This window comes from Chaetodon trifascialis, chromosome 4 (assembly GCF_039877785.1).
Source record: "Chaetodon trifascialis isolate fChaTrf1 chromosome 4, fChaTrf1.hap1, whole genome shotgun sequence".
NCBI classification, from domain to species: Eukaryota; Metazoa; Chordata; class Actinopteri; order Chaetodontiformes; family Chaetodontidae; genus Chaetodon; species Chaetodon trifascialis.
The window spans coordinates 29,687,512-29,708,171 of NC_092059.1; the positions used below are offsets into that span (position 1 = coordinate 29,687,512).

The window sequence follows — 20,660 nt, forward strand, 5'->3', positions numbered from 1 at the left end:
GAGAGAGAGAAATCAAATGAACAATCAAACTGTTTCTTTATTAAAATCTAAAATTAATTCATTTATACATTTATTAATGTGCCATACCATATGTCTGTATTATGCTCTTTAACAAAGACAAAGTATTTCAGCATGAAAGCATTTGTTTTTAATGTATGACAGCGTCCTGTATCATAACTACATCTCTGACGTTTGTAACAAACCAAACCGTGTGAAAATCGGGTAAAAATTAGAGGAGTTATGACGATAATTGTAGCTGGACATACACCTTCCTCCGTAGATATAAACGCACTGGGGACGCATGGGAGACCCATCCAAGATGGCGGCCGCGCTGAACGTCAGCTCCAATAGGAAGCGTCAGTCAATGAGGCGTCTACGTGTATTATGTCTATGGGTGGTTATGAACAAACTCTTGCACTGACTTTTTTTTTTCTTTTTTTCTTTTTCTTTTTTTTTTTTTTTTTAGCTAATGCATGACTCCGGTAGGACCAAAGCGAAAGGGGTTGGTGTTTAACGATGTGACTGGCCCAGCCCAATGTCAGTCAGGCCGCTGATCAACTGTCTGGTATTATAAGCCAGTCAGACCAATCTTTAAATTACAAAAAAGAAAAAAAAAAAAAAAGTGGCCGAACGTCGGCCCAAATAGTAAGTCGGCCTACCGGGAAAATGCCCGGTATGCCAATGGTCAGTCCGTCCCTGATTTAAATATGTAAAGCATGTCCAGTGTGAACATTGGTGGCATGGATGGATGACAAACTGTAACGCTGTTTTAACAAAACGAATACGACGAATGCACTTCCCAATTGGTCATCTAGTCCAGCGAGCCCTCCGACAGAAGTCACATTGCAGTCTGTTTTACCTTTCAGGCTTGCCGTAGTGTTGTGCAACGTTTCGCGCGAACTTTAATACCAACCGGAAAATGTAAACCGAGGGAAATTGCAGTTGCCTGTAAAATAATGCTGTTATAAGTCTTCCATGGGACTATCATGACCATAGTTGACTGTACTAACTCGTGCTGACAATATTATATTTTAGGTCAGTGGTACAGTACAGTTAGTGATTTCTTTAAGTAATTGTAGAACAGTAGCACAGGCATGAGCGACTTGCTGTGGAAATGAAGCATGAGGAGCAGCGAAGCTAGCTGTTTCTGGGTAACGAGGAGTTTCAAACTAACACCCAGGTCGAAGAAACAAGGAAAATGGTAAGCAATTATTATTCGAGATTTATTTCATTGATGCTAAAGACTACATTCGAGTGGTGAATTTAATGTCACTATCTAATACCTCTCCTCTTCGTATAAAATCATAATCCCAGAGACGGAGTCTTGCTCCCAGTCAGGTTGCTAAACGGAAGCAAGCAGATGATTCCTCTGAAGATGATGACTGGACATGTAGAACTGTAAGTAGACCAGCATAACTGTTATACTCAGAGTTTCACTCAAAACTGTTACGTCTTGAGCTGACTGCAAAACAGCGCCGTCGTTTCGTCCTCTGTATGGACGGTGGCATATGCACATGCCAGGAAACAACAATAAACAGAACTTGTATAACTTGTTTTTAGACATCTTCTGAACCGTGAGCAGTCACTCTTACTTAGCAGTGTTCATATGTAGAAAAGGGCCACTTTGTTTTAATAGCTGCTGCATTTCTAATCCCCAGTTTATCGCCATCAAGATTTTAAGCACATACTTTTCAAATCACTCAAAAAATATTGCCATTAGTTTGAAAGCTTTTACATAATATTCTAACATGTATGGTCTGTGTCATTTATGGATAGGCAAGGCACAAACAAATAGACCTTTCGCTGCAGAGTGGTACTCAATGTTTTCCCTCACAATATGTCCGCCATGCCTGTTTTTTGGAAAATGGAAAAAACTATGGAGTGAAAAATGATCATATGTTGGTGAACAGTGGTGCACTTGGAACTGAAAAGTGTATCATGCTTTTTCACAGGAGAAAAGACAAAAAAGTGATAATGAGATGAGAGGAATCCATATCTCTCCCTTCAGAAAGCCTCTGAAACACCTGAACAACAGACCTGCATGTATGGATGGCAACAAACATGTAAGCAACGTTGAGTACTATCCAGTTTAATCTTTGTGTAAGTTTTGCTTGTGAATACAGTAATGTTGTAATTTGATACCATGGTTAGGCTCAGGTGTTTAACGTCTTTTTTACAGGAGGAATTTATTCGGAGTATCCTCTCCAAGCCATTTAAAATTCCTATTCCAAATTACACAGGTAATATTTTTTTTCTTTTCATTCTCACTTCTCTTTCAAATCTAGTACAATAGTTATAAAATTACTTCTGCTGCTCTCTTGATGAATTGCCCGCAGGCTCTCTGGGAATCCGTGCACTTGGTCTAAAGCGTGCAGGAGCAAGGAAAGCACTTCACGATCCCTTCTCAGAAGATGCTTTGGTTCTATATGAGCCCCCAGCTCTGAGCGCTCATGACCTGATCAAAGCTGACAAGTAGGTTCAAAACACATTGGACCCTTCCTGCATTAAATCTTTTACTTGATCTCCAGTGAAAGGGTTGATTGTTAAAGCTGCACAGGCCACATTTCTATGTTAGGTACTCCAAATAGGAGCACAGGTAAATGATTGAAATTAGTATGTTGTGAGAGTCCTGCTCCCTGCAGACACAGTGTTCAGGTCAGGAGACAGTTTGACTTTTTCTTTGTAAGTATACAGATATTATAGCACGATTTGAAGAAGCTCAGTAAGTTAATGGTTTTACTTAGTAAGAGAAGTCCCCATATTATATACTTCATAGGCTTTACTGGCATTGCTGTATCAGTGCTTGGAGTTTTTAGAATAAAGGGAAATGTTTGTTCTTTGTCCTGACCAGAGAAAAACTACCAGTCCATGTTGTTGTGGATCCAGTTTTAGGAAAAGTGCTGAGACCCCATCAGAGGGAGGTAAACCCAATATTTAGTTTTTCAAAATTTTACGGATTGAAATAAGAATGGAAGTGGTAATAGAAAATATAAAATGTATATATTACACTTATCATAACAATAATGTTAAGCAGTAGAGATGTAGAATCTTACATTAAGTGGCTTTACATCATTTCTTGTCAGAAACTTTAACACCAATTGAGAAGTAAGTTGTTTCTTGTCCTTGGAAACAGTAGATTGCCAAAACAAACTTAAAAGTTGGACCAGGATTTTCTGGATCTGTTAATCACTTCTCAGTCTTCCATACCATTAGGTGCAATTGTAACCAGTGAGTTAGTGGACTGTAAGTTACAATTTTTTTCCCCTTCTTTTTTAAATTTCTTGAGGGGGTGAAGTTCCTGTGGGAGTGTGTGACAGGCAGACGCATCTCAGGATCATATGGCTGCATCATGGCTGATGAAATGGGCCTGGGGAAGACTTTGCAGTGTATCACCCTCATGTGGACCCTGCTACGCCAAAGCCCTGACGTGAAGCCAGAGATCGACAAGGCCATAGTGGTTTCGCCTTCCAGTCTGGTTCGAAACTGGTACAATGAAGTAGGAAAGTGGCTGGGAGGACGTGTCACACCCGTGGCCATCGATGGAGGTTCAAAGGATGAGATCGATAGACAGCTAGGTAGTTAACCTCTCCCTTTTTTGTCAGTATGAATATCTGCAGCAAAAATCACTGGACCAAACTGTTGGTCAAGAGGAAACTTTAACTTCATAGTTGCGCAAGAGCTTGAAGGAGGAGGCCTTTATTTGTGTTTTGTAGATGCTCAACGTTTCACCTTACACCTTCAACTGGGCCAAACAAGCATAATGCATTGAAAAATCACTTTACATACAATACCATTGAAAAGTTTGGACAAACCTTCTCATCCAGTGGTTTTTATGTTTTTTGTAATTTTAAAGAACATGTAATTATGTAGTAAAGAAAAAGTTTTAAACAAAGGAAAATATGACATCTTAGATTCTTCAAAGGTGCTAATGATTACCTTGATGACAGCTTTGCACGCTACTGGCATGATCTCCAACCAGTTTCATGAGGTAGTCACCAGGTGTACCTTTTCAAAAATGAACTGATGGAATTTCTTGCCTTCTTAATGCATTTGAGACCTTCAGTTGTGTTGTCAATGTACTGTTGGTATACAGTAAATAGGCCTATTTGACCACTGTAGTAATCCATATTATGGCAAGAATTGTTCAACTAACTAATGAGAAGCAACACTCCATCATTACTTAAAGACAGTCAATCAGTTAAGTTATTTTTGGCAAGGTGTCAAAAGATAAGCTCAAAATCTTCTTTCTCATTTAACATTTAACAACTGGTGGCACCAAATGATGTTGCTCTGTGTCTGCTGGATATCTAAATTGGACCATTCACTCAAACAACTCACCCAACCCATCTGCAGAGATTATTCATAGTCTTTTCAGTAATTGGTTTGTGTTCTGTGATTTCTAGTGAACTTCATCTCTCAGCATGGTTTGAGAATACCGACCCCTATCCTGATCATTTCATACGAGACCTTTCGACTGCACACAGAGGTTCTGCACAAGGGCAAAGTTGGACTTGTCATCTGTGATGAGGTACTTTATCTCATCCATTGTACTTCAGAGATACCAAAAATTGTTTTCATACACGATGATGTAACATTAATAGTTACCTGTGCTGTAGGGCCATCGGCTGAAAAACTCTGACAACCAGACATACCAGGCCCTAAATACCATGAGTGCCCAGAGGAGAGTGCTGATATCAGGCACTCCCATCCAGAACGACCTGCTGGAGTACTTCAGCTTGGTCCACTTTGTTAATGCTGGGATCCTTGGTAAGCAGCTCCACATACACAAAACAACTAAAACACATGTGAGTTATTTCTGCTATTTGTCTGAATCCCCCCTTTTTTTACACTCAATGGCAGGTACAGCCCAGGAGTTTAAAAAGCGATTTGAGCTTCCCATTCTCAAGGGTCGAGACGCAGATGCCAGTGATAAAGACAGACAGACTGGAGAGGAGAAACTCAAGGAGCTGATCAGTATCGTCAACAGGTGAGCTCAAAATATTTTGTTTTTTTATTTTGTCTTTTTATTTTTGGCTTATTACTCTTTTTTACTAGCCCAAATGTTTGTGATGTGCTTGTGCTCTTCTGCATTACAAACAAATAAATTTAAAGCAAATATGTACTCCACTTCACTTTACCTGCAGTTGTACATGCAAAAAAGAATCACTTAATCCATTCAAGAATCCACGGCGCTGCTGATTTTTTCTTTTAATTCTGTGTTTTAAAAATATCACATTATTTTTTTAACTAAATTGTGAGTGGTACCAGTTTTTGAAACATCAGAATGTTACTATAGAATATTGTTAATAGTTTTCTGGTGCCTTTGGTTCAATTTTCAGCTGCTTAAAATCTTGTAATTTGAGAAAAGAAACAGAAAACTACACCTTTGTAAAATGCTGAAGTCTGACAGGCTGACAATGAGTAGTTTTTATCATAAGCTGATTTCTGTTCTGTCTTATATAGATTTTAGTTAGTTTAGTCTATATTTGGCAATATGACTACAAATAATGTGAGATAATAGAAATTTGTCAACCACCCGAGAATTTGTAGTACAGTTAATATCGGGTTAACACTCCCTTTAATGTCTGTGGCCATATTAAACTGTTGTGGGTCTGATTTGGAGAGATAATTTGATTTTTCTATTAAGTATATATCAATTTGATGATAAACCTTTTTCAGGTAATGAATTGGCAGGATTACCAAAAAGACATTTCTGTCTAGTTGTTTCGTCCATAAACCGTTTGTTAATTGATTTTCCAGAAAATTACCTCTTGTGATACATATTGATTTTGTCCAGATTGATAGATAAATGATAGATGTCCATATGACCTACAATAGACTGGCCCAGATCATTGGTTGATACATTGGTGTATTACTTAAATTTGTCATCAAATGTTTGTTTGATTACTTGGGCACCCCACATGACAATCACTCTAACAAACCACTTAATGCTGAGTGAGTCATAGAAAAAGAGAGACATCCTGCAGATAGAAACAGTCAATAGATCATTTGAATAGTTATGATGATAACTAGAATAAGTTCTCTCTCAAATCAGACATTTTCAGGTATGAGTGTGAAGTGATGTTGTTGCAACTGCATTAAAAACACTATGGACTAAACAGTAGCTTAACCATGTCATGTGATCAGCCACTTAAGTATGCTTTAAGAACAAATACTTGCAGATATAATAGAGTGCTGGGTGTGAAAATGTTTTGATTGTACTAAACTGTCTTTTAAGTTTAACATCCCACTCTGTGTTCTGCCTCAACAGGTGTTTGATAAGGAGAACATCTGATATCCTCTCAAAATATCTTCCTGTGAAGATTGAGCAGGTTGTGTGTTGCAGGTACGTTAATTCACTTGCTTTTCCTTGAGAGGTTTGGATGTAAAAGCAGAAATGGAGTATTTGAGTAATTTTTGTCTCTTCTAAAATTGTTGACTGTTGGCATGAACATAGATTTTAGGGTTGGATTTCACAAACATCTTCTATAGTTTCAGTGCCAAAATTGAACTTTTTTCATTTAATTTGAGCAGAAACATGTTTTTCAAAAAAACCTTTTTATTTACCAAAGTAAGCCACATTTCTTAAATACATTAGTGTAGAATGGTGTCTCAACACAACCAAGACCTTCATTTATCTCGACTTGATTTAAATCAGAAAATATTTTTACAGACACATCTCAGTCCATTCTTAAAACTTGAGCATCAACCATGCTCTCAAAGTAATACTTCATATTGTAATAGTTTTGTATATTATTGAACAATATGTTAAGATATTTCATGTGAACATGTAGAAACGTCATGAATGTGGCTGTGGCTGTTTCCCTGCAGGTTGAGTCCGCTGCAGACAGAGCTCTATAAGCACTTCCTGAGGCAGTCCAAACCCATTGAGACATTACAAGAGGGCAAAATAAGCATCTCCTCCCTGTCTTCCATTACATCACTCAAGAAACTGTGCAATCGTAAGTGCTTAAGCCAAATATAATGCACTCTGTGAAATGTTACTGCTGTGACCATTATAGTGATCCACAGTCTCACTTTCTGAAGCAGTTGTACAGTTAACTCAAATACAACCCCAATTCCAAAAGAGTTTGGGCGCTCTGTAAAATGCAAATAAAAACAATGCCATCATTTGCAAACAAACTAACAATAATGATTTTACAAAGTGTTACTGAGCCCGTGCAGTAATCTCCTCTACACAATCATGTGTTCACTAAGTGGTGAACCTTGCTCCATCCTTGCTTGTGAACGACTGAGCCTTTCCAGGACGCCCCTTTCATACCTGTTCATGATGCTATCACCTGTTACCAGTGAACCTGTTTACCTGTGGAATGTTCCAAATAGGTGTTTTTGGAGCATTCCACAAATTTCCCAGTCTTTAGTTGCTCCTGTCCAAACTTTTTTGAAACAAATGTCATATTCAGAATAAGCATATATTTACAAAGTGTCTTTTTTTGCCATTGGCGACACACAATCCATCTGATATGCTTATTTTAAAATTATCTGCTACTTGGTAGCAACACTAACCACTATTCTGTATCCCAGACCCAGCTCTCATATATGAGAAGTGCATGGAGGGTGAGGAGGGCTTTGAGGGGGCGCTGGATCTCTTTCCATCTGGCTACTGCCCTAAAGCTGTGGAGCCTCAGCTCTCTGGTAAGAACATGTACAGAAGAAGACATCCTTTATTGTCACACCACATAGTACATGCACACACACCCACGCCATGCCTGGTGAAATTTTCTCTCCGCTTTTGACCCATCCTGGTAGTCCTTCCTCCGCTGCAGACCAGGAGTGGTGGGCTGCCATCCGACCGGCGCCCAGGGACCCAGTTTCTTTGTCACCATTGGTCAGGTGGTGATCTTCTTGCATGTTTTTTAGAGGGTGGTTTCATTTTTTTTGGGAGGATCCCCCAGGTGAACACGGGGAGAATATCCAAACTCAGAAAGGCCGCTTTCCTCTCGAGATAAGGGCAGCAGGCACTGACGGCATGGTGGAGGACACGCCCCCAGCTCCACCGTGCCACCCAAATCTATGAGGGGAGAGCACGTACGCAGTCCCCCACTACCACAAATTATACAGTCGTGATTCTCACATGTGGGGGGAATTCACACGGGTCAGCACATCCCTTAGTGCAATGGATGCGCCTTGCCATGGGTGAACCACCTTGTTGATCATAGTATCTCCCCTGCCAGGTACAGCTCAGTACAGCGCTGACGTGGTTAAAAAAGCATGATGGCTCATGCTGACTTTACTTTGTACCTACAATAACAATAACTTAGAGCTGACTCAGTCTAGATGAACATCTTAAGGTGTGTGGCTGCCTCGTTAATGGGTTGGAAAATTGGTACTGCTTGCATTGGTTATGGGGTAGGTGCAATCAGATGGGGTGGTGAAGTGGATGGACAAACCCTTTTCCACACTATTTTGTTGATGCATGGTTCTTTCTTTAGGTGGGACATTGCATTTGGACAGATCTGTTTGACTCATTCACAACCTGTCATAACCTGGTGCAAGTAAACAACTATACTCAAAGGACCTAACAATATTTTTGAATGCTTAACCTATTACTATTACAATCATTAACCAAGGCATAGTGTAGTGTTTTCTTTTTTTCACCCTCCAGCAGAGTATGGCTCCTATAGCAGGTTTTAAGCTGCCCAGCTTTGTGTAAGGAGCCCTTGCACTCTGCAAAGTCTCACAAATTGAGGGCGCCAGTTCAGTAGAGAGTGGCCGACCCCTCAGTGGCCATTCTCAGAGTTGAAGGACACTTGGAGATGGATGCCAAGTCCTCTGTCCCACTTGGGGGGCCCATCCTCACTGGAAGCTTGGGCTGGGCTAATGACAAAAAATGAAGACAATTTTTTCCCTACTGAGAAATGTCGACATGGAACTGGAACATGTATCACATTTTTGTGATACACCTTTGTGCCCCTCAGCTCCAGTCATTATTTATCGTCCGTTTCAGAGAGCATCCATGTTCACATCGAACCTCTTCATGGGTCACTCAGACAATGCTAAGCTGTAGAAAATTGGTGTGTACATGCAAGCCAAAATCTACAGACCACGTTTTTGTTGTCGTGATAGGCTGTTTGATCAAGACATATTGAGTAATATTTCCAAAGCTTCTCATCGTCATTGCGTTAAATTTTAATACATTCTCCGATCAAGATCATTTTATCGCTTAGCTATACAGAAAGCTGCCAAAGATCCCTATCCAAAAGACTTAGGAGTGTGGAGAATCATCTTGGTAGCCAACTGGGCACCACTAGGACAACCTTGTATTGGCAAGAGCATTCATCCCAAGCAGGGCACTGGTCTCCACACTGATTTAGTTTTTATTATTGGGTCCTTTTCTTTTGGAGAGGAAGAGACCTTTGTTGCTACTTTGGCACCCGGTAAAAAATGATGAGCACTGAAGGAATCCTAACCTAAAAACAAGCTGAGCACCTAGAGACAAGCTGAGCTAACATTAGCGACAGCTAGGCCACAGCCACTCCTGACATCCTGTGTCCACTGTAGAATATCAGAGAAATACTGATTTTTAATATGAAACTGCTTTGTTTTTAATGGTTTTTGTTATCGGGTCCAATAGAAAGGGGTGGAGACCTCTGTGAATAATTCAGCTCCCAGTAAAAACCTCCTGAGCAATGAAAACTGAAGGAATCCTAACCTCAAAATGAAATGGCAGTGGTGGTTGTTTTACAATGAAGGCAATAATTCCCATGATTGCACGCTATTTCCTGATGTCATCAACCCCTGTATTGTTATTGTTTTGTAATGTAATCTGTTGAACCAGTTTCTCTGAGTCGGTTAGATGTTGGTCTGATCTTTACTCTCCACTACCACAAACAGCATCTTGTCTGCTCATGATATGCAGGCTGTAGCACAAATTTCTTTACTGTCTGTCATTCTTCTTTTGAGCTTAGCCAGGCAGCTGCTTTCAATCAAATACAGACCCTGTCATGCCTCTCTACTTCCTGTCAATCAACTACAAACATTTCTGACTACAAAAGGGCATGACTAAATGTGATTTCAGTTTGATTTTCACACACATTGATATCAATCGCAGAAAGGGAGCTATTAAGTAGATTTGCCGAAGTGTTGAACTATTCCTTTAAGTTCCAACTTTGCTGCAGTATTTTATGAGACTAGAGTGTGCTAGTGATAGTAATTTTCAACTAATTATTGTACCCTCTGAAACTATGTTTGTTTGAAGATCCAGTGTGTAGGATTTAGTGCCATCTACTGGTGAAGTTACCTATCGCTACCAACTGAACAACACTCAGCTGACCCTAACCAGTGGTTAGCTGCTAAAAATGTGAATATGCCAAAGACCCTCTCTAAAGCCAATGTTTGGATTGTCAGTTCTGGCCTACTGTAGAAACCGGTGCCATATGGTGAACTCCATGGAGGACGACCCACTCGCTCTGTAGATATACGGGACCTATTCTAAGATAACAAATACACAATTCCTATTTTCAGGTGATTATACACTAATGAAAACATAAATATGAACATTGTACTCCATTTCTGCCAGTCAATAAATCTTACACACTGGACCTTTCATTTTCCCAAAAAAGCCATTTGTCCATCAACAAATTCAACGTGTCATAATATTTCATAAGCACATTTCATACGCCAGGCGTAGAGTCAATGTGCTTTACATGATACAGGAAGACAAATTCAATTCAATTCAATTTTATTTTGTATAGCGCCAAATCACAACAGAAGTTGTCTCAGGACACTTTCCATATAGAGCTGGTACAGACCAAGCTCTTTTATCTACAAAGAAACCAACAATTCCCCCATGAGCAAGCACTTGGCGACAGTGGCGAGGAAAAACTTCCTTTTAACAGGCAGAAACCTCGAGCAGAACCAGACTCTGGGTGGGCGGCCATCTGCCTCGACCGGTTGGGTGAGAGAGGAAGAGCAAGAGAGGGAGAGTGAGACAGACAGACAGACAGACAGACAGACAGACAGACAGACAGACAGACAGACAGACAGACAGACAGACAGACAGACAGAAATGCAGTCAGAGAGAGACAGAGACAGAGAGACAGACATGCAGTCACAGTAACAGTGACAGTGGATGTAATAACAGCAGTAGCAGTTGCAGTGGATGTCAGGCAGGGCCAAGGCAGGAGATGCAGCTGAAATCCACAATCCAGATTCAGCCACTGTCCATGGGAACCTGCAAGACGACAAAGCACAGAGACTCCGGGGAAGGAGCTAAGTTAGTAACACGCCGTGGTAGGACATGAGAGCGTGCGGATGGAGAGGGACAGAAGGACAGAGGAGCTCGGTGTATCTTTGGATGTCCCCCGACAGTCTAATCCTATAGCAGCATAACTAGGGGCTGGTCCAGGACAAGCCTGAGCCAGCCCTAACTATAAGCTTTATCAAAAAGGAAAGTTTTAAGCCTACTCTTAAATGTAGAGACAGTGTCTGCCTCCCAGACAAAGACTGGAAGATGGTTCCACAGGAGAAGAGCTTGATAGCTAAATGCTCTGACTCCTGTTCTGCTTTTTGAGACTTTAGGAAACATAAGTAGACCTGCATTCTGGGAACGCAGTGTTCGAGTGGGGCAATAAGGTACTATGAGCTCTTTAAGATAAGAAGGTGCCTGGCCATTTATGGCTTTGTAAGTAAGGAGGAGAATTTTAAACTCTATTCTAAACTTTACAGGGAGCCAGTGCAAAGTGGTGAGTATTGGAGAAATATGATCTCGCTTCCTGGTTTTTGTCAGAACACGTGCTGCAGCGTTCTGGAGCAACTGGAGAATATTCAGCAATGAATTTGGGCAGCCTGATAGTAAAGAATTGCAATAATCCAGCCTGGAAGTTACAAATGCATGGACTAGTTTTTCTGTATCATTTTGAGACAAAATATGCCTGATTTTTGCGATATTACGTAGGTGAAAAAAGGCAGTCCTTGAAATTTGTTTTACATGGGAGTGAAAGGACATGTCTTGGTCAAAGATGACTCCCAGATTCTTTACAGTGGTGCTGGAGGCCAGCGCAATGCCATCCATAGCTGCTATGTCATCAAAAAGTGACTTTCTAAGATGTTTAAGGCCTACTGCTATAACTTCAGTTTTGTCCGAGTTTAGCATCAGAAAATTGCAGGTCATCCAGGTCTTTATGTCATGAAGACATGCTTGTAGTCTAGTTAACTGACTGGTTTCTTCCGGTTTCTTTGATAAATATAGCTGGGTATCATCTGCATAGCAATGAAAATTTATTGAGTGCTTCCTGATAATCTTACCTAAAGGAAGCATATATAAGGTGAATAGAATTGGTCCAAGCACAGAACCCTGCGGAACTCCATAGCTGACTTAAGTGAGCACAGAGGAGTCGTCATTAACGCGTACAAACTGAGAGCGATCTGACAAGTAGGATTTAAACCAGCTTAGCGCAGTTCCCTTAATGCCAATGAAATGTTCCAGTGTCTGCAATAGGATGCCATGGTCAATGGTGTCAAATGCAGCACTAAGATCCAATAAGACTAGTACAGAGACAAATCCTTTATCAGATGCAATTAGAAGGTCATTTGTAACTTTAACCAGTGCTGTCTCTGTGCTATGATGCACTCTAAATCCTGACTGGAAATCCTCGAATAAACTATTATTGTTTAGAAAGTCGCACAGCTGATTGGCAACTGCTTTCTCAAGAGTTTTTGAGAGAAAGGGAAGGTTGGATATTGGTCTATAGTTGGCTAAAACCCCTGGATCAAGAGTAGGCTTTTTCAGTAGCGGTTTTATCACAGCTACTTTAAAGGACTGTGGTACGTAGCCTGTTGATAAAGAGAAATTGATCATGTCTAAAACTGAAGAGTCAATTAGAGGTAATACTTCTTTAAACAGCTTAGTCGGGATAGGATCTAAAATACAGGTAGATGATTTTGATGATGAAATTATTGAAATTAATTGGTGAAGGTCGACAGGAGTAAAACAGTCTAAAACTGCGACAGACTGAGTAACAGTTTCTACGATTTCTGCGTTTGAAGACAAAACAGTACCTGTTAACGGCAGGAGTCGATGAATTCTGTCTCTAATAGTTAGAATTTTATCATTAAAGAAGCTCATGAAGTCATTACTGTTCAGAGCTAAAGGAATACATGGTTCAATAGAATTATGGCTCTCTGTCAGCCTGGCTACAGTGCTGAAGAGAAACCTGGGATTGTTCTTATTTTCCTCTATTAGTGCAGAGTAATAGGCTGCCCTGGCACTGCGGAGGGCTTTCCTGTATATTTTAAGACTTGCCAGGCGGACCGAAATTCTTCCAAATTGGTAGAACGCCATTTCCTTTCTATTTTCCGTGAAGTTTGCTTTAATTTGCGGGTTTGAGGAGTATACCATGGAGCTAACCTCCTCTGTTTAATTTTCTTCTTTTTTAGGGGGGCAACAGAGTCAAGTGTCATACGCAACGATCCTGTAGCACTATCAACCAGGAAGTCAATCTGGGAGGGACTAACGTTAGCATAAGACTCCTCTGTTGTATTGAGACATGGCATTGAATTAAATACTGATGGGATCATATCCTTAAATTTAGCTACAGCACTATCAGACAGGAGTCTGGTATAAGAATTTTTGCCTACTGGCTGGTAGTCTGGTAATATGAATTCGAAAGTTATTAAATGATGGTCTGATAAAAGAGGATTCTGTGAGGAGACTATTAAGTCTTCGATTTCAATGCCATATGTCAGAACAAGGTCGAGGGTGTGGTTAAAACAGTGAGTCGGTTCATGTACATTCTGGCGGAAGCCAACTGAGTCTAATACTGAGATAAACGCAGTGCTAAGGCTGTCATTATCGTCGACATGTACATTAAAGTCACCTACAATAATTACTTTATCTGCTTCAAGAACTAAACTTGATAGAAACTCCGAGAACTCAGCTATAAATTCGGAGTAAGGACCAGGAGAGCGGTATACTACAACAAATAAAAGTGGCTGCACTGTTTTCCATTTCTCATGAGAAAGAGTGAGAACAAGGCTTTCAAATGAGTTATAGTTGAGTTTAGGTTTAGGGTTGATCAAAAGGCTTGAGTCAAAAATGGCTGCAACTCCACCTCCTCTGCCGCTGCCTCGAGGAATGTGGGTATTATTACAAAGGACACGATAAAACACATCCAATACTGGATCCTGACACAGTAAAAAGACAGATAGGATTAAAATAAGGATGATAGGAGACAAACAAGATACAGTTTCTCATTTTGGCAAATCAACTATAAGTTCTCTCACAGGGGAACCTTAATTAAAAGCTTGATTAAAAAAGAAAGTCTTTAGCTTGGTTTTAAAAGACACTGTTGGAGCTGACCGAATTTCATGAGGAAGAGAGTTTCAAAGAGTGGGACCATAATAGCTGAAGGCACCATGAGTTGCTTTGAGGTGTATTCTTGGTACTGTGAGGAGCCCTTTGTTTGATGATCTGAGGGACCTCTGAGGTGTGTAATCAGTAAGCATGTCACAAATGTAGGAGGGTGCCAGGCCATTAAAACATTTAAAAACAATTAGAAATATTTTAAAATCAATTCTATATTTTACTGGAAGCCAGTGGAGAAGGGATAGGTAAGGAATAATATGTTCAGACCTTTTAGTATTTGTTAGTACTCTGCTGCTGTATTCTGAATGAGTTGAAGTTTATTTAATAGGAAGCTTGGTAAACTGGCACAAAGAGAATTACAATAGTCCAGTCTCCTGGAAATAAAGGAGTGGACCAGCTTTTCGGAGTCTGACTTAGATAGGAGACATCTCAGTTTTGAGATGTTTTTGAGGTGGTAGAATGCTGTTTTGGAGATGTTAGAGATGTGCTTTTGAGTCTAGAATGTCTCGCAAATTTCTGAATGCGAAAGGTGTTGCAAGCCGAAAGAGAACATCACCAACTTTGCTGTTTCCTGCAGCTATGTGGAGCGTTTTAGTGTTCAGCTCACTGATACTTCATTGTTTTGGTTCAGTCTCTGTAGTCTCATCAGTTTTGTCTGAAGCAGGCAGTATTTTTCAGTGAAAAAGCTCTGACAAATCCACTGTACACAGCCCGCCCACCACCAATCAGCTTTAAGAAACAAATGATTGCTCATGTTGCTTTTGTTGTGCTGGATGTGTAAGTGAGCTACCGTTTGACAGTTTGCTGTAGTAGCTAGTTTCTGCTGCTCCAAAGTGGACAAAAAATCTGCTATTGTAGGTTTAATAGTTGTAGTACATCTCTCTATCAAGAGCTAAATAAAGTGATTTTTCTATTTCTGGGTAAGAAGTTCTTTTGTTTTTTTCCAGGTAAATTGCTGGTTCTTGACTACATCCTTGCAATGACAAGGACTACAACTAGTGACAAGGTGGTGCTCGTCTCCAACTACACTCAAACACTGGACCTCTTTGAAAAGTTGTGCAGATCTAGAAGGTGCTTTTTGAGAAAACATCAATTATTTGTGTCTATATTATATGATTTGTCAGTGAAAGTGTGCAACTACCCTCCTCTTGGTCTTTTACAGATACCTCTTTGTTCGACTGGATGGCACAATGTCCATCAAGAAAAGAGCCAAGATTGTGGAAAGATTCAACAGTCCATCTGTGAGTTGGAAAGTGTGTTAAGACGCTGTGAGATTTGAAAAGCAGTTGACGGCATCTAAATCCTTCTGTTTCCCAGAGCCCAGAGTTCATCTTCATGCTGAGTAGCAAGGCTGGTGGATGTGGCCTGAATCTGATAGGTGCTAATCGCTTGGTTATGTTTGATCCTGACTGGAACCCAGCCAATGACGAACAGGCGATGGCACGAGTGTGGAGAGATGGCCAGAAGAAGACCTGCTACATCTACAGGCTGCTCTCTGTCAGTTCAACACACATCATAAGATGCAGACCTAACATAAAACAGATCAATACGCTAACATTTTCATGTGGATAAATAGCTTTTTTCCTGACTTTTGAGGACTTCACAATAAATGTCAGAGCAGCAAGGCTACAGACAGCTGGTGTGCAGAGTTTCCATATTTTCCTTGTGTGTTTGTTTGCTGACAGACAGGGACAATTGAGGAGAAGATCCTGCAGAGGCAGGCCCATAAGAAAGCCCTGAGCAGCTGTGTTGTAGATGAGGAGCAGGATGTGGAGCGTCACTTCTCTCTGGGTGAGCTACGGGAACTCTTCGCTCTCAATGAGGAAACCACCAGCGACACACATGACAAGTAAAAAAACAGTTATCTCATGAGTTGTTTGTGTATGTTTATGTCTCTGTTGATTTTCCTGAAAATTGAATTGCCTTTGTAAAGATACTCTGGTAATTCAAAATAACCACTCAAATATATGCAAATTGATCTGGAGACCTTAAAGGTCTGAAAGTTTTTCTTTCTTGTTAAAATATTCGGGTCTTGTGTACACAACTGACTGGGCAAACAAAGATAAGAGGAGGAACAGTAGTTCCACAACTACTTCCAGTGCCGTACTACTGGCAGCCTATTGCAGCAGCTCTCACTTGGTACTTGAGATGTGCATTTGCTCTATGCACACTAAACATCTTGAGTTTGTTGTGGGCTTTCTACTGGTTTTTGAAATTGTGTATGGGGATCCTGAGTGCAGCCATGGGCCCATTGTTTATACCAGACATTCGGCATGCTATGAGAAGACATTACAAACCAGCCCAGGGAATCATTTAACTCATCACCTCTCACTTTCCTGGGGAAATCTGATCACAACCTGGGGCACCTCCTTGTGTGTGCAAACCTCTTGTACACTTCCAGCCAGGTGTCAATCGCACAGTGAAAAGTTGGTCTAATAAGGCTGATGAGGCTTTGAAGGACTTTTTTGAAACAATGTGGGTTGTGCTTTGTGATTCTCCTGGGGATGACATTGACAGTTTCACACACTGTGTAACATTCTATATCAACTTCTGTCTGGAGAAAGTCGTACCCACCAGAACTCTACAGTGTTTTTCCACCAACAATCCCTGGATTACTCCTGACATTAGCTGAGTCTGGAGGTGCCTTAAAACCATCTCTGGTCACAAGGAACCTGACTCCCAGCCTGTCGGGTACAGATAGTGAGTGAATGATCTGATTTTTTTCTTCAGTGGATTTTATCTGCCCTTCCCCCTGACTAGTCCTCCCTGCTGCAACCCCTATCATCTGCAATCCCTGTTTATTGAAGTTGAGACAACTGGTTTCTTCTTGTCACAAGATACACTGCAAAAGAGGAGGTCATATCATACACTGAAATATTAGATTTTTACGGGTGAATAATTGGTAATGTCAATAACACTGTCTCTGTCAGAATGCAGTCTTGTGAAACTTTATCCAAGTGCATTTGTCTTTGCAACTCAACCATTTTGCATTTTTAAATCTGTAATGACACTTAAGAATGGCCTTTACCACTGACAGCTTCACTGTCCCCACAAACTAATCACACTGGTCATGCTGTCATCCCTGATGAAGAATATGCCCCACCCTATGCTGGACACTGACAGCACTGTGCAACTTTGCTGTTCAACACAGAAAAATTCCCTGCTGTGGGATACATAAAGGATTGTCTTATTTTACAAAATCAAGAATAACCTCAAAATATGGGAATGCAGATGGAGGACAACCTAAAGAGCCACCAGAACAGCTTCGCTATGCCTTGGCATTGACTCTACAAGTGACCTGGGAGCTCAAGAACAGAGGGTTGACTGGAGTGGAGCTGGAAACATCAAGTGGTCAGCCTGGGTGCAGGACAGAGATGGAGCCTCAGGGCAGAACCAAGGGGAGGAACAGGTTTGGAGGAAGGGCAGGAGGACAACCAAGCACCAGAGACCAATGATAGGAGATCTGAGCTGGATACCAGTGACAGGGCTGCAGCATGGGAACGGTGAACTCCTGCAACTCAGGGTCAGTGGATCACTGCAGCTCCAGCTTATTGGACTGCGTCAGCACAAGAACCGGAGACAGCTGTAGCTCAGGTGCTGGTGTCAGACCGCTGACTGGAAACCAGGTGCAGGCATCTGCAGGACCGGCAATGGGAAACCAGGACCTGGGGAGAAAGGAGCCAACTTTGACTCAGGATCAGGCTCTGGAACTGAGGAGGCTGTCGATCGACAAAGGAACAGAGAGAAACAGTGGGGATTTCAGCTGACAAAGGAGCATACTTGGCAGTGGTTGACCCAGAGACTGGAGAGAAATCAGCCTGCCAGTGGAGCTGTGAAGCTGAGAGGTATGACATGGCTGAAGCCACGTTTCCTTCTGGCAGGCAGGGAACTGGTTGGTTTTATGCTTTCGGGCTGGTCAACCGGCTGAAAGCTAGCAGTCTAAAGGCTGTCCGGCTCTGGGTCTAGATCAAGGTCGAGCAGAAAAGAGACTAGGGAGCTGAGTTTGAATTCATTTATCAAACTCATATTGAAACAGATTTTGCAAAGTGCATCACAATTCAGATTAGAATTGAAACAGAAATGATGACTCAAATGTAAATAAAAGGTTTTTTTTTTTTTAGGTTTTAGGACTGCAAAATATAACACTGTCAGTGAATTTTACAATGGGCCTCATGCAAGAACCACTTGTAGGAACAGATTCATTCTTAAGCTGCATATGTGAGTAATTTAAGAAAACTTGGCATTCACCAATTCAACAACTACCTTTTCAATTTTTATGATCTCTTACTGTACATAGAGGCTTGTAAATATTCTCTTCACTGTATTATCATCATCATGACTTGCCAGTTTACTGAGGTTTTTTTTGGGGGGGGGGGGGTTTGATCATTTTATTGGCATATTTCAGACTAAATTATGGTTTTCAGTGGTTGATAGGAAAGTTGTCTTCAGCAGCTGCCCCATGGTCTTCATTCAGGTTTCCATCCAGCATCATCCTGGGCAGTGTCAGCTGCTGTAGGCTATAATATTATACTGTCTAATATCTCTGAAACTGTCATGTTTCCTTGACCACCCCTTATATTACTGTAGAATATTCATGTAGCCTAAGCCATTCCCTCTTTATGTCTGTCACAGTTTAGTGTTGCTCTGGTGAAAACGTTACCAGTTTTACTATTCTGTAATTGTTAAGAAAAAAATCTGTTTTAAGAAAGTAATGCACTCCAAAAATTGTAGTGAGATGCTGATTACCAGAAACAGACTTGAGAGCATGATAAGAAGTATTGCACACTCTGACTCCATATGCATTTCAAGACATCATCTGAATAAAGGAGAAATGCATGTGGAGCCAGAGTGTGTGATGCTTCATTCCTACTGTCATGACAAAAATTTTACAACAACCTGGTCCTCTAATGTGACACTGCTGAGTTTGTTTTGACAGCGGGACTTGAACTCTGCAGTGTGAAAGTTTTCTTGTAACTCTTTGGTAACATTTTTGTTAACAAAATTTGACCACAAACAGCAGAACAGTTAGTCTTATACTAATTGTAGAGGTGTTGATTATGCTAATGATTAAATCTCACAGTTGGCAGTCATCAGGCAGAAACAAGTTATTTACTATAAGTTTGTGAAATTAAGGGTATATATAGGGTATAGTGACTCTGACTTGACTTCTGATTTGTTTCAAAAGGTTCTTGAATGACCCAATGTTTTATTTTTAGCTTGTGTCTCTATATTATATCTCCACCTTATTATATTGCCCTCAGCTGACTCTGGAAAAACAAGTGTGTAGTGGTGTGAAATCTTTAGATGCACACATTCTTGCCAAACATTGAATGCTGGTTTATGCCTGATTTTTGTGCATACCCATCATTTATATATCTAGCCCTCAGTGGTTTTCATTTTATCATAAAGGATAAGGAATTATCATAATGTTTTGAATGTTGAATCAGTCCCTCTCTATCTCCCACTTTTGTCCTTAGATTTCGCTGTCGCCGCTGTGTGAATGGCAGAGAGGTTTGGCCTCCTGCAGATGACTCTGACTGTACCAGTGACCTTTCTCAGTGGAACCATTGCTTCAACAAGAAGAGTTTGAGGGACCAAGTGTTGAAAGCCTCCTGGGACGCTGCTGTCTCTTTTGTCTTCCACCAGCGCTCTCACGAGGACCAGAAGGGTGTAGTATAGCATGAGGAACACAACAGACCTTCTGTACACATGTACTGTACATAGAAATATTTATTTGCTGTTGAGTTGTTCCTGTAGATTTTTTTTTTATTAAAACATAAAATAAAGGAGAATGGTAATTTATCCATCATCTGCAGTAACATCTTAACATAAATATTTGCACTTAGAGCAAAACATGCTAACACTGGTCATGGATTTACCAGTTGTGACAAGTCATCTTACTGTATGCGTCAAACTGTGGTTCAGTTGCACATGTCACTGTGTTAAGTGGAGGCAGAAGGGAACTGTTGTCTGTGCGAGTAAGAGTAAGCCCTGTCACCTAGGGCTGGGCGATATGGCTGAAAACTCTATTGCAATATAAGTGTTTTATATTGGTCGATATCGATAATTATTGATATTTTTTAATGATCTATTTAAAATAAGGACCAGGAGAAAAATACATTCAATTTAAACATTTTTATTTTAAATTTAACCTTCCTCTGATTATAATCTCCTCAGCTATCAAGGCAGAAAGGAAAGGAAATGTCAACACAACCATGGAAAACACTCAAATAATAAATGTAAAAAAAAGTGTAAAAATGTAAACAGAGAGAAACCTGAGAACTTTTTTTCTGCAAGTTTCGTGCAGAAAGTTCACAAGCTGATTCACCTTCTG

The 20,660-nt window shown here is 40.6% G+C and overlaps 1 protein-coding gene and 1 non-coding gene across 2 annotated transcripts; one reads left to right on the plus strand and one right to left on the minus strand.

Annotated features, from left to right (window-relative positions):
• The first annotated feature begins 1,165 nt into the window (after positions 1-1,165).
• rad54l (RAD54 like) lies at positions 1,166-20,005 on the plus strand. Its single transcript, XM_070961272.1, has 18 exons — positions 1,166-1,201; positions 1,315-1,398; positions 1,953-2,063; positions 2,180-2,240; positions 2,337-2,472; positions 2,852-2,921; positions 3,287-3,575; positions 4,404-4,528; positions 4,617-4,767; positions 4,861-4,987; positions 6,272-6,346; positions 6,832-6,962; positions 7,546-7,656; positions 15,274-15,397; positions 15,489-15,567; positions 15,644-15,823; positions 16,012-16,175; positions 19,804-20,005. Exons 1-18 carry the CDS (start codon positions 1,199-1,201, stop codon positions 20,003-20,005), a joined length of 2,223 nt encoding a protein of 740 aa, XP_070817373.1. The 5' UTR covers positions 1,166-1,198.
• LOC139330797 (U1 spliceosomal RNA) lies at positions 8,037-8,203 on the minus strand. Its single transcript, XR_011602162.1, has one exon. It is a non-coding gene; the product is annotated as a U1 spliceosomal RNA (small nuclear RNA).
• Positions 20,006-20,660: the final 655 nt, after the last annotated feature.